Source organism: Melozone crissalis, unplaced genomic scaffold, assembly GCF_028551555.1.
Source record: "Melozone crissalis strain CALT ecotype California unplaced genomic scaffold, PUWL_Pcris_2 ptg000005l_1, whole genome shotgun sequence".
NCBI lineage: Eukaryota > Metazoa > Chordata > Aves > Passeriformes > Passerellidae > Melozone > Melozone crissalis.
The window spans coordinates 710,160-723,629 of NW_026535783.1; the positions used below are offsets into that span (position 1 = coordinate 710,160).

The following is a 13,470-nucleotide window of genomic DNA, read 5'->3' on the forward strand; positions in this document are numbered from 1 at the left end:
TGTGGCAGTGCCAGGCAAACCTGGGAATGACAAAAATGACAAAGCCCATCCCACCTGCACACACCTGAGGAGGGCAGGGAAAAGGTGCCTCTTGCAGCTTTGCTCCCCCTGCTTCTGCAAATGCACCTCAAATTCCAGCTTGCACACTCGGACTTTTTTCCCTTCCTCCTCCTCTCACCTACCACAGCAGCACCCCTTAACTCCAGTTTAATAAAGGCTGTGGATTAGTATTTGTAGGGATGATCTTCCCTGTTCCCAAAGTAACTAATTCTCCAGCATGCAATCGGGTTGTTTCAAGATGGAAACAGGTATAGGAGAGGCGCCTGTGAAATGGTTGAGGTGCGCATTAAGGCAACGTTGACATTTGAAAATAACTTTAGTCAGAATTGTGTCAAATGAACAAGGCTTTCAAGCAGGTTGGCTTTAAAATTAATGTAAGTTAATTTAGGCATGGGGAAGGTCAACTGCTCAGAGCAGACCACACTTCTTAGGGACTGGGAGACCTAGAGAGCCACAGGGCTGCTGGGGGATTAACTTCAGATGGAGATTTACCCTTTCTCACCTCCTGTCCCTCCATAGTGACTATTCAGTCCAAATGAATTGGATGAAAGGCAATAAACCCAAATTCTTTGCAGCACGGGGTTGGGACAGCCCTTTTGGATGGGAGGTGCTGGCTCTGCCCGTGCTGTTTTTGGCAGTGATGCTGCATGGAGCTGCTGCATGCAGGGGCCAGCCCAGTCCTGCCTCCTTCCACCCACTCTTCAGTTTCTGTCTGCTCTGGACCACAGGGAGGATACCAAGCCAGCATCACTCAGAGATTTTGAGTCAGAATAGGAGCTGGAATCAACCTTCAGCATTTCTTATCTGCTCCTAAAATCCCTGCCAGGGGTGGTGCACAAACTGGGAGCTCAGGAAGGGAAGGACTGCTGGAACCCCACTGCTGAAGTGCAGGCAGCAGGATCTGTGCCAGGTCCTCTGGGATCTGGGATCTGGTACAATCAATATTTTTACAGCAGAGCTAGAGGAAAAGCCCCAGGGGAAGAGGATGGATAGGAAAAGGGGAGGTTATCTGTGATGGTGCTCACAGGGGTTTTCGGGTGAGGGAAGAGACGAGGATCTGACTCCATGTTTCAGAAGGCTTGATTTAATATTTTATGATATATATTACATTAAAACTATACTAAAAGAATAGAAGGACAGGTTTCATCAGAAGGCTGGCTAAGCTAAGAATAGAAAGGAATGATAACAAAGGCTTGTGGCTGGGAGAGTCTGAGCCAGCTGACTGTGATTGGCCATTAATTAGAAACAACCACATGAGACCAATCACAGATTCACCTGTTGCATTCCACAGCAGCAGATAACCATTGTTTGCATTTTGTTCCTGAGGCCTCTCAGCTTCTCAGAAGGAAAAATCCCAAGGAAAGGATTTTCATGAAAAGATGTCTGCGGCGGTTATCAAGGTGCCTCTGCCCAGCACGGCCTGGTGTACACGTTCTCTGGTTTGAAGTGTCTTGCTCTGGCCAGGGAGAACCAGGCCAGACTGCCTTGAGACAGTGAAGGAATGCTGATAAGGCTTGGCCTGTTCAATCCAAACCCTGCTTGGCTGCAGTTCAGGGGAGGGCCTGGGCTGCAGAGCTGTCAGTACGTGCAGCTGATTCACTGTGGCACCAGAGCACAGCCAAAGGGGTCACACATGTGTACAGAGGGCTCAGAATAAGGGGGGAAAGGCAGCTCTGAGGGGGATTTACCAACAAACTGCACCCATGGAGATTTTCACATGGCAGTGCAAGACGATTTCAGCATCACTCGTGAAAGACATGAGGTGAGAACTATCACTGGCTAGGGTCTGTGTACAAGTCACAAATGGGACGGGGCTGCTGGGAATGTGCCTTGAGCTGTTTGATTTCCCAGCATCACTCTCAGTCCATGGCTATGGCAATGGGAAGATGCCAGCAGCTCACATCCCAGGCAGCAGACACAGAACTCAATGTCACACCTCACTTTATGAGCTTTGTGACCACTCACACAAAGCAAAAGCACACTGACAGTATTTATATCTGTACAGTGTATATTCTATATTGACAGTACTTCTGTCCAACCACTATAAGCACAGGTACCTTTGGTTAAACAATGCTGGCTTATTTCAAATGCAATACCTGCTTGTGAGCCTTCAAACACAATGCACAGAGCTCCGTTATTAAGCTTCAACCTTCCTAATATCTTGCTAGATAAACTTTTCTGCAGCTTAGAGAGCTATTCAGACAAGCATTAATACACAGACCATTGTTCTATTTGTCCTTACTTTACTACTTTTTACATAATTTTTCTGCTGACCAATCTCATGGCTGCTGCTTGGCTCCAATCACAGTTCTGCAGTCTCTGAGGCCTGCCTTTTGCAGCTTTCCCAAACCCTCTGGTTTTGTGGATTCCCAGAAGAACCAGGGAGTGCTCCTTGGAGCCCTGGGTGGGTGCCTGGCAGGAGCACAGTCAGGGATCACACCACCACTCACACTGGGGCATCAATGACACATCCCACTCCCCTCCAGCCTCAACAAGGTCCTGAGCTCTGTGAAGGTGTCAAGGTGTTGGCTCATCTGTTTTCTGGTGGCATCAAGGGGGTCTCAGCAGCCCCTTCCCTTTGGTAGGATGGGCATGCCAGACCATCCCATTGTGGAGTTTTAGCTCTTCATTATCTGACTTCAGGACACTATTCATCCATGCAGGCAGTCTAAATGCCTGGCAGACACATGAATCTGAGTAGAAAGCCACCCGTTGGAGAAGAAATTAACCACAAATGCATTTTTTTTTCTTTTTTTCTTTTTTTTTTTTTTTTTTTTGCAGGCCGGAGGAATGCTCGCGGCAGAGGCGAGGGGAAAAAAAGATTGCTGAACGTTCTTAAAAACACCCAAACGCTTCAGCTGAAGCGCAGCCTTTTATGCCACGAAGGGATTGACTGGGCCGTGTTTGCTGAGCCGTCCCCGCTGCCCGTGGTGTGTTTGCAGACGTGGGCTGTGCGTGCCATCCAGGCAGCTCTGGGACCTGGGGCGAGCTCTTTGCTCCACCACATCACACCCAGCCCAGGGTTGGAAGCCTGGCTTTGGATTCCCAGAAATATTTGGGGAATGCGGCCGTTTGCTGGGCGGAAAAAAAAGGCCGCTTGTGAATAGCTGGTCTGGCTGCCACGGCTGAACAACAATTTTTCTGTCAGGGCTCAGGGGCTGAGGAGGAGCAGGGAGGTGGAGCAGCCAGTGCAGGTGGTGAGTGGCATGGGCTATATATGTATTTTGTGTAAATATTGGGTCAGATTCTTCTGGAAGCCACTCTGACTCCCACCTTTGTGAGCCAGAAAACCTCGCCACTCATCCAGTGGCTCCTGGAAAAAACGGGGAGATGAAGTGCTTGCAAATCCCTCGGAAAAGGGAAAAATGACTTTAAAATAAAGAAGCACTTCTGGCTTTTTCAAGTGGTGCTGCCCATTTCCATGCCAGCTTCCAAGGAAAGGTAACTGGGGACAAAGCCTTTAGCAGGAGCGTTTGTGACTGGACAAAGGGGAAAAGGTTTTAAACCAAAAGATCAATTTAGATTAGATATAAGGGAGAAATCTTTTACAGGGAGGGCAGGGAAACACTGAAAGAGGCTTCCCAGAGAGGTGGTGGCTGCTCCATGCCTGGAAACCCTCAAAGTCAGGTTGGGTGTGACAGGGTCTGGCTCAGGGTGTCCCTGCCCTTGGCACAGGGTTGGGTTGTTTGGCCTTAAACCCAAACCATTCCATGGTAGCAAACGGGGGCATAAATGAAATACCTCCAAAGATGCACTCTGTTCCCCGTCCTCATCAATTTATTTCTTAAATGGATGAAAATTGTATCAGCACACATCAGGAGAGAAGCTAGATTAGGTTGATGAGCTTAATTAACATCTTTGTAGTACTGCTTCCACTTTTCTCTCTTTATTCCCGGATGAAGTGTGACATATATGACATGCCCTGCAGAAAATGCATATATATATATATTAAATGCAGATATTTATATATATATACACATACATATAAATATGTATATATATATATATATATATACACCCATATATATAAATATGTATGTAAATGTGCACTGAATATTTTGTCAAACAACCCATGCTTTAATTGCTTAATCAAAAATTACCCGTTAGTTCCTTTTCACTCTTACAAAGAAGCTGTGAACACACACTTTAGAGGAACTGTGAACCTGTTGTCCTGGCATCAGTCACAAGTAATAAAGGAATTACTCCACTCCAAAAATAGTAGAGGCACATCCTTCATGAGGAGAAAATGAGGGAAGAACCCCAATTGCTCTTCCCTCATCCCCCAGGGCTGTAGCTGCATCATGGAACCCACCAGACATCTCAGGCACAACTTGCCCTCATGAAGATGTCAAAAATCATCTCCTTATTTTCCATGTGCCTTGGCATAATTTCCATAATTTAGAAGGATCTAAATTTTTTAGATCCTTCTAATTTTTTTTAAATTGTTTTAGGAGGATCTAAATTTTTCCATAATTTAGAAGGATCTGCTCTATCTCCCCACAGGCACTGCCCACCCTGTAGTTCTGTGGGTGTCCCTTAATTCCCCCTTAAAAATTCCCCTTAATTCCTCCCTTAAAAACTGGGATTATATTTCCTCTTTTACAGTCAGGGAGACCAACACCAGACTGCCAACACTTCTCAATATGACAAAGAGGTGGCTTGGCCCCTTCCCCTGACAACACTTCCCTCATGACCCAGGGGAGCATCCTGCCGTGGCCTTGGGAAGCCTCAGGTTCCTTGGATGCTCTCCAGCCTCATCTCCTGATGCTCTGGGCAATTCTTCATTCCCTCCCTTCCCCTTCTGCACCTTGGGCAGCGTAACCAGAGTGCATTTCTTGGTGAAACTGAGCCAGGCTGTTGAGTACCTCAGCGTTCTCCGTGTCCTGGGTGCCCCCTTCTCTTCCATTGTTGAAGATTGCAATGCAAGATGTTTTAAATTATCAGCTGTATGGCAGATCACCTTTGTCAAGTGGGCAGTTTGCCTTATCTGTCTCTTTGAGTGACCACATTCACACCTCCCTCAGGAGGGGACATTGCTGATAACAGACTATTGAATGTCACTGCATGGCTGATAAGAACTATAACAACCCATTGGGAGATGCTCCGCCCAGGGGGAGGAGCCAAGCATTACTGCCCAGATATAATCCAGGGGGAGGGGCCAAGCATTACTGCCCAGATATAATCCAGGGGGAGGAGCCAAGCATTGCTGCCCAGATATAATCCAGAGGGAGGAGCCAAGCATTGCTGCCCAGATATACTCCAGAGGGAGGAGCCAAGCATTGCTGCCCAGATATACTCCAGAGGGAGGAGCCAAGCATTGCTACCCAGATATAATCCAGAGGGAGGAGCCAAGCATTGCTACCCAGATATAATCCAGAGGGAGGAGCCAAGCATTGCTGCCCAGATATAATCCAGAGGTTTTTGAGACACCAGCACGGCTTTCTCCATGGGATTCCCCAGAGGAACAGCAGCTGTCTCTTCTCCCACGGGATCTTCAGAGGAAGAATACATCCTTCTCTACAGATCCCCCTGCTCCAACAGAACCACCCCTGACACTGCAGGAGGGCTGAGCCACATTTCCAATGGGACTGCCACCAACACCCTGACCCACAGGGTGTCAGGTTGGGTTCTGACTCTGTCAGTCTTGTTCTAGTGTACTGCATTGTTTATTTTATCCTTCTTTTTTTTTTTTCCTACTAATGAACTGTTATTTCCTGCTCCCATATTTTGTGCCTGAGAGCCCCTTAATTTAAAATTTATAGCAATTGGGTGGGGTGGGGAGGGTTTACAGTCTCCATTTCAGGAGAGGCTCTTGCCTTCCTTAGCAGACTCCTGTCTTTCCAAACCAAGACATCCAGATTTTCCCTACTTCTCCTTTTGTCACCAACGCACCTACAGGAACTTTTCTTGCTGCCCTTGATGTTCCTGGATAAATTTAACTCGGTCAGGGATTTACCTTTTCTAACCTGATCCCGGATAACTTCTCTGTGTGCCTCCCAGGCTAGCTGTGATTGCTTCCATGCTCTGGAGATTTCCTTTGTGTGTTTTCGTGTGTGTCCACCCACACAGGACCCCCGGCATCTTTGTGTGATTTTCTTTTTGCTGGGATGTTTTGCTCCTGAGTTTGGAGGAGGTGATGATTGAATGTTAATCAGTTTTATTGGCTCTCTGTGGCACATCCCTGACATAATTTCACTTGTCCTGCCCTTCGGCACATCCCTGCCACTTTGTCACCTGTCCCTACCCTCCCTGTGAGCTCTTTGTCATCTCCTCACATGACTCTGGCAAAGGGGGCTATTTACAGATTACAAATGAGATGGGGCTGCTGTGGAACTGCCTTGAGCTGTTTGATTTCCCAGCATCACTCTCAGTCCATGGCTATGGCAATGGGAAGGTGCCAGCAGCTCACATCCCAGGCAGCAGACACAGAACTCAATGTCACACCTCACTTTATGAGCTTTGTGACCAATCACACAAAGCAAAAGCACACTGACAGTATTTATATCTGTACAGTGTATATTCTATATTGACAGTACTTCTGTCCAACCACTATAAGCACAGGTACCTTTGGTTAAACAATGCTTGCTTATTTCAAATGCAATACCTGCTTGTGAGCCTTCAAACACAATGCACAGAGCTCCGTTATTAAGCTTCAACCTTCCTAATATCTTGCTAGATAAACTTTTTTGTAACTCAGGGAGTTATTCTGGACAAGCATTGATACACAGACCATTGTTCTATTTGCCCTTGCTTTTCTACTTTTTAAATAATTTTTCTGCTGACCAATCTCATGGCTGCTGCTTGGCTCCAATCACAGTTCTGCAGTCTCTGAGGCCTGCCTTTGCAGCTTTCCCAAACCCTCTGATTTTGTGGATTCCCACACTCACCCATCCCAGCAGAGCTCCATTAACTCCACCTGGTCTTTGCTCAGAGGTGACATCCCCTCCTTGTTTCCCCTGCCTGTCCTTTCTAAAGAAGCCCCTGGGGCTGGGGCTCCCCTGCCCCAGAAACTCCACAAGGGCAAATCCACCCCAGCCAGACCTGTGCAAACCCACAGTGTGTCAGACCATACCACCCATGTCACATTTTCTGATGCTTTCATCAGAAAATAGCATGTTTCACTTTTTAGGGTCCCTTTGATCTTGCCTCAATGCACCACATGTATATTTTATGCAGCCTGTGCACTTGATTGCATTTATTGTGGCCAAGGCAGCACAATACACTTCCCCACAGCTCCTGATGACCTCGCGCAGCATCCCAGAAATCAAATACATTCATTTAGCCTGCTTTTGATTTTCCAGCCTGATGCAAATGCCTGGCGACCTTTCCTGGTGTATTTTGAGGGTTGATTTCCTCCATCTAGTGAGAGCTGTGCCTGCTGACCTCAGATGATGTGTGACCTCAGATAACACAGCCCGTCAGCTGGCAAACCAAATAAATAAATAAATAAATAAATATTATTGTGACAAAGAGGCTGTGCTGGCCATCCTCCCCACCTCCTGTGCCTCACCTGTGTTCCACCAGGTGCTTCCTGCTCATTCCCACACACGTGGGGCCTAATTCCAAATATAAACTACACAAAAACCCAATTATTCTTACTCACACGCACTGGTGAAATACATTTTGCTGCACTCCTAGCAAGCTAAATTGTGAGAACAAGACATGTTTCTATGTTTCCCCATTCAGAGGAATTTAAAAATATATATTTACAATGATGCATGTATCACTGAAAGTTAATTTGCAATGAATGGCACCATAATGCTGCGTAGTTTGTGCAATTCTGACTTTTATATTTTAGATTCTTAATCTAAAGTTTTTAAATTCTAAATTCTAAAGTTTCTAAAATCTAAGTTCTTCATTCTAAAGTGTATCTCTCTATTAAGAAAATTATGCAAGTTAAATTAAAAAATGAAAACACTTTGGGATCAGTAAAACTATATTTAGCCCTAATTAAAAATTATCTTTTAATTTGTTATATTTGATTTCTAAGACTACATGATCACAGGTCACTTAGTAATCACTAACAAGTTGGCCTCTTTTTATTAAATCTAAGGTATAAAATAAGTGTCATTGTGTTTACCACAGAAGTATCAGAGACTACTTATTTCATGAGGATTTAGAGTGTTGATGCCCATATTAATCCCCTGAGCTCATTAGCAACAGGTATGGGAGGATGGACACTGATAAATAATTGCTATTCTGAAGAGATTTGCTCATTATTTTCTCATTGTCTTCACTAGAATTCCTGGGTGTGTATGTTATGAAGTATGTGAGAAAAAACCTACTTTTCAGTTCTTCAGGAAAAGTCCCTGGATTTCAGGAAAATGTTTCGTGAAGCAGTTGCAATTTATAACCAAAAGCCAGAAAGCTTCAAGATGCAGAAATTTACGACTGAAGTGCTAATATTCAGCCATCATTCTCCAAAAATACTCCTCTCCTCGTGTGCAGCACTATATTCTCATTGTTTGTGACTGGTAGCAATTCATAATAAGGGAAAGTGGCATTTTTGTGACTTTTCTTCCAAAAGACAACATGCTGTAGTGAGTGTTGAGACTGCATGTTGGGCAGCCATTGTCACCTGTGAGAGCTTGTGGATGGTTTTTGTCTCTAACAGATGATTTTTGGAGAAAGGGCACAAGCTGAAGCCATTATAAAACAAAAGGATGTGTGTTTTTACAAAGGGGCTCATTCAAGTTGTAAACCACTGAAGCTTCATCTCTCTTCAGTGAACATAATATTTTAATGTAATATAATTGTTTAAATGGTTTGGGAGCAAATGGCTTTTCCATGTGCTACTTTAAGCTTCTTCAGAAACTGAAATTATAGAGTTAACTATTTTGGGGAGCAGGATGTACAGGAAATAAAAGAGAAAATGGGCAAGGGTGTGAGCAAATACCAGCTATGCTGTGGCATCTCATAGCAGGTCTGGCCTGCAGCCACTCCTTATCTTCTCAGAAATTAATTTGCCTATGCGGGAGTGGAGGAGAGAGGATAAGGACTGATAAATATCCCAGGAAATCTGACTTACAGGAAATGAAATTGTCATTTTACTTTTCTGGTGCTCTTTCAGAGAGCAGCAGGACAGGGGAAAAAAAGAAAAAAAAGTATTTTAAGACTCGTTCAAAACCTAGAGGTGTTTTGTTTTTTTTTTTAATCTGTAAGAACAAAGGGAACACATTGAGGAGAGCACAGCACCAACTGCTGGTTTTTCCAGAAACAAACTTACCTGCCACATAGACCCCGTGGCTGAATCCAGGAAAATGCCGGGTGCTATCTCTGCTCCACACTTGCCGCGATAAGCTGCGCGCCCTCCAAGGTGTTGCAACACAGCAGCTTCCAGAAAACCACCTCATTTTTCAAAAGTTTTTATTGTTAAGTTTGAAGACTAGACAAGGTCGTACTGGTTTTACATCGCTCTACATGATTTAGGTATATACAAAAACCATTTGAATATCACACAGCTTGAAGGGTTGCAAAGGTCGTTTGTGTCTGAGATACTTCTGTACTTACTGACACATCAGAAGCCAGCACTGAATATTATAGTTCACATTGGTTGTATAGCAAAGATACACTCATTTAGTATCCTTAGTCTTCAAAACTGACACTTAATTTGTATGAAGCTATTCCAAAAGAGAAAGTCAACCCTGGATCCAGAGCCAGTTGAGGCGACAGGCCCTGAACGCTGATAAAAAGGAGCCTGGTGCCAGTGCTTTATTTCCCAGGCTATAAATGTAGGATATTGCCTAGCAACACAAAGGTGAGGCCTACCTACAAATACTTAGCTGGTTCAGGGTGAAATTTAATTAGGGGAACACTTTTGGCCTTGTTCAATGTCATTGCTAGCAATTAATTCAGAAGTCAAGGATTATTTCTGAGCTTTTCTCCGTCCTCTCTTAAAGGGATATCTCCTCTCCTGCACTTCTGGTTTTTTGGGGGCTGGTTGCTTTCACTGGGAGAGAACAGTTGTGTTAATTTATAACTCGCCCCTTATGACAATGGTATGCACCTAGACAACAAAATAAAATCAAAGGGAAAGAGTTTAATTCTATCCCCTAATCTGATTCTCACCTGTTTTGTTAAATCTGAAGGACTCCATTTAAACCAAGAGCTATTTCAGACTGATTCGGCTGACATTGGGAGCAGAATTTGGTGCTGGAAGTGCCAATCCAAGAAAGCTTTTTGGTAGCCAAGGAATAATGTCATTGGAAAAACTCCTAGCATGCAGGTTGAAACTGTAAGGGCATCAGATATGTGATTTTTTAATTAATTATCATGGATTATTATCACTAGCTATGGAGCTCTCCTTGTGAAGACTACTGGCACAGGACATTAGGGTGAAAATACTCAACACCAAATTAATACCAAATTAAAACTACCATGTTACATTACATGAAAACCCTGTATGCAGATGAAGGGATTACAATTAATTCACTAAACCAAGAAATATTAATTCAAAAGCAAAACTGAAGGCCCAAAAGATTATTCAGATGAAAAAAAAAACCCCAACATTAAGATCAGAAACCAAATATTTCAGAAGAGCATTAACATGAGTTTTTAAACTAGGAAGTCTAATTTTCTGAAATGGCCTTCTGTTTTTCTGGATACAGTCAGTTAGTGAAATAGCTACATGCTATTCTACATATCTGTAATTAAATTCAGGGTCAACTGCTCTCCCATAAAAGGAAAATGTATTTAAGTCTCTTAAAGTATTGTGTGTTCATACCCTAAAGGCTAGATTTTTCTTTTTTGTTTTTTCTTTTTAACCTAAAGCCTAAATTACAAAATATAGGCAGTAGATAATGTAAGGATAGACTCGTCCTCCATTATTCATATAGATTTTTTTTTTCTCATTAGAAGTACCACCAAATTGATTGACTTTCTCTTTAAAATTGCTCCTTTTGCTTGAAGACCACTCCATATATACATCATTAAGGAATGCTGTTAACACAGTTACAGACAAGACAGTAACAGTCTAGTGGCTTTTGTTAGGCAGCACAAAGTAAAAAATAAAGAACAAACTTAGCAGTGTTGCACAGGACCTCAACATTTCTTACACATACTTTTACCTTTACAGGACTCTTCTTTAGAAGTCTTTAAATGTCTAAGCCTTATAAAATAAATACTTGTATAAATACAGTTTAAGGATTAAGTCATTTTGTAGAGGCAGGGTGTTCTGTTTGCTAAAATGTGACAGTTTAAGTGACACTATCAGAAAACCGCCACCATTATATCCCCAATTCTTGTATGTAAAATTCCTGGCTGCTATTCTAGAGTCTTTCACAGTTCAATGGATAATATATATTTAGTCTGTGGTGGAGAATGTGTGATTAAATGCAGGTTTTTTCGAAATCCAAACCATTTTGTTTCCAAGGTAAACTTTGCCCTTTGTAGATTGTGGGCCAGCGAGCTGCTGGCCTGGGAAGCAGTGCCCAAGTTCAGAGTTTTGGTGAGAATGGAACAGTGACAGAAAGTATAATTATAAGTTCAGTGACATTTGCTAAAACATGCAGCTGCATCTGTCTCTCTCTCTCTCTCTCTCTCTCACATTCTCTCTTTCTCTCCACATCAGCATGGTATGAAATTAAAAGGTTGGCAGTAATCCCAAGTGCTGTTGTTTCAGGTCCCCTCGCTCCCTGTCCTGGGATCTTTTTTAGTCTGAGGTGCTGCTCTAACTCTAAAGAGCACTTTACTCCAAGGGAACTTGGATTGCTCTTCAAAGATTGGTATTGTCATCTCAATCGGCAGGGGGAACTGAGGCACGGGGGAGAATATCCCCCCTACTTCTCCACTACTTTTCCTCCTAAAATCTACTTTTTAAACTGGGGTTGCTATCATGCCGTGTGTGAAGCATTCCTGTGGATGGGGGATGATAGGAAACAGCCTCCTCATGGCTCACTGGTGTTGTCTGAAAACAGTTGTGCTCCTAAGTCACCTCTTCCCTTTTGGGGAGGAAAGCTGTGACTTTAGGAAGAGCCTCAAGAGGGAGGGTTTCCTGGCAGTGAGGGAGTCATTCCTCCTGTGTGTCTTTTAGCACCTGGTTCCTTCTCCCCACATTTTCCTCCTCGCTGGAATTCAGAGCGTGTGTGAAAGCAGTGATGGGGGTGGGCAGGTCTGCATGCTCACCCCTGGAAAAATCATCCTGGAATGGGATTTCTGATGGAAATCTCTGTGGGCATCCAAGATGAGACACCATAGGTGCCCTGGTGCCTCACCTTAGTCTCCATAAAAAAGCACAGAAACTATGAAAATGAAGAAACTTTGGCAAATTCATTAACGTCATAAATACACTGATTTGGTTACATATTCAAAACAGGTGACATCTCTCAAGGAAAACAACACCAGCACAGTGTGATACTGAACAGAAAAGATGGAGGCCGTGTCTACAGCATGCAAAATAGAGAAGGAAAATGGGGCAGTTAGGAAAACCTTCCAGGTGCGTGGACTCTGCTGTCTGGATGGAAGTGGTGAAAGGTAGCTCGGAACGTCACAGGTACCGTGTTTGAACAGTACCATGGAGAATTTCCCAAAATATTATGTCGTAAGAACTGACAGTGTTTGATAGGCACAATTACTATAATGCAGTCATCCCCAAGTAAACTTATTGCTAAAAGCTGCAGTATCACTTTTTGCAAGTAAGATGATGGTATGATTTATGGAGAACTCGTCAGCCCAATGTTCCTGAAGCTGCAAATGAGCTTCGTTTTTCTCTTCCCTTGTAAAAAGGATGCTGCTGTTTTGTTTTGTTTTTTTTTTTCTTTTTTCTCTTTTTCCCTCAATGCGTTTCAACAGCTCAAAGGAGAACTAGGAGGATAATTCCACAGCAGAAGGGACAACACCAACAGATTTCAAGGGCAAAATTAAAACCGGATCGGATCGTTTTTTAAAAGGGCAGGCTTAGACCTCCTGGCGAAAGACAGCTAGCGGCCTACCATAAAAAGATGAGCGAGCACTGGTTCATGGAGAAAACCCCACTCAGCATCCTACAAGCTTCTTCTACAGCAGCAGGAGCGGGGCAGCTCAGTCCTCGGCCGCACAGCCCAGCAGCTCGGAGCGCAGGGTGATGCGGCCGTACCACGACCAGGGCAGGATGCGCACGTGCCGGGCCACGATCGGCGGCTCGATGATGTTCTTGCGGTGCGTGTCGTTGTCAAAGTTGCCCTGGAACACCTGTGGGGGGAAGCAACGGGGGGAGGATTTTAGTGGAGGTTCCCCCGGGGGCGCCTGCAGGTGCGGCGGTCGCGTTCCCTGAACGGGATTTCTTTTCGCCCAGGGCTTTTCTCCTGGGAAGCTGAGAAGCCTCGGAGAAAAGGAAAACAATTCTTATCTCATTCGCTTCTCCTGTGTTGTGCTCGTGTGGAATGTGTTTGGAGATTGTTTACCCACAGGTGATTGTTCCATTGGATTCTGCTG

General features: G+C 44.2%; 1 protein-coding gene across 2 annotated transcripts in view; it reads right to left on the bottom strand.

The window, feature by feature from the left end:
• Positions 1-11,980: 11,980 nt before the first annotated feature.
• EDIL3 (EGF like repeats and discoidin domains 3) overlaps positions 11,981-13,470 on the bottom strand; it is a 236,597-nt gene continuing 235,107 nt past the window's right edge. For both annotated transcript variants that reach the window (XM_054288407.1, XM_054288400.1), the window contains one exon: positions 11,981-13,227. In XM_054288407.1, the coding sequence (XP_054144382.1) occupies positions 13,078-13,227 (150 nt within the window). In that variant the 3' untranslated portion in view covers positions 11,981-13,077. The remainder of the gene's footprint in view (positions 13,228-13,470) is intronic.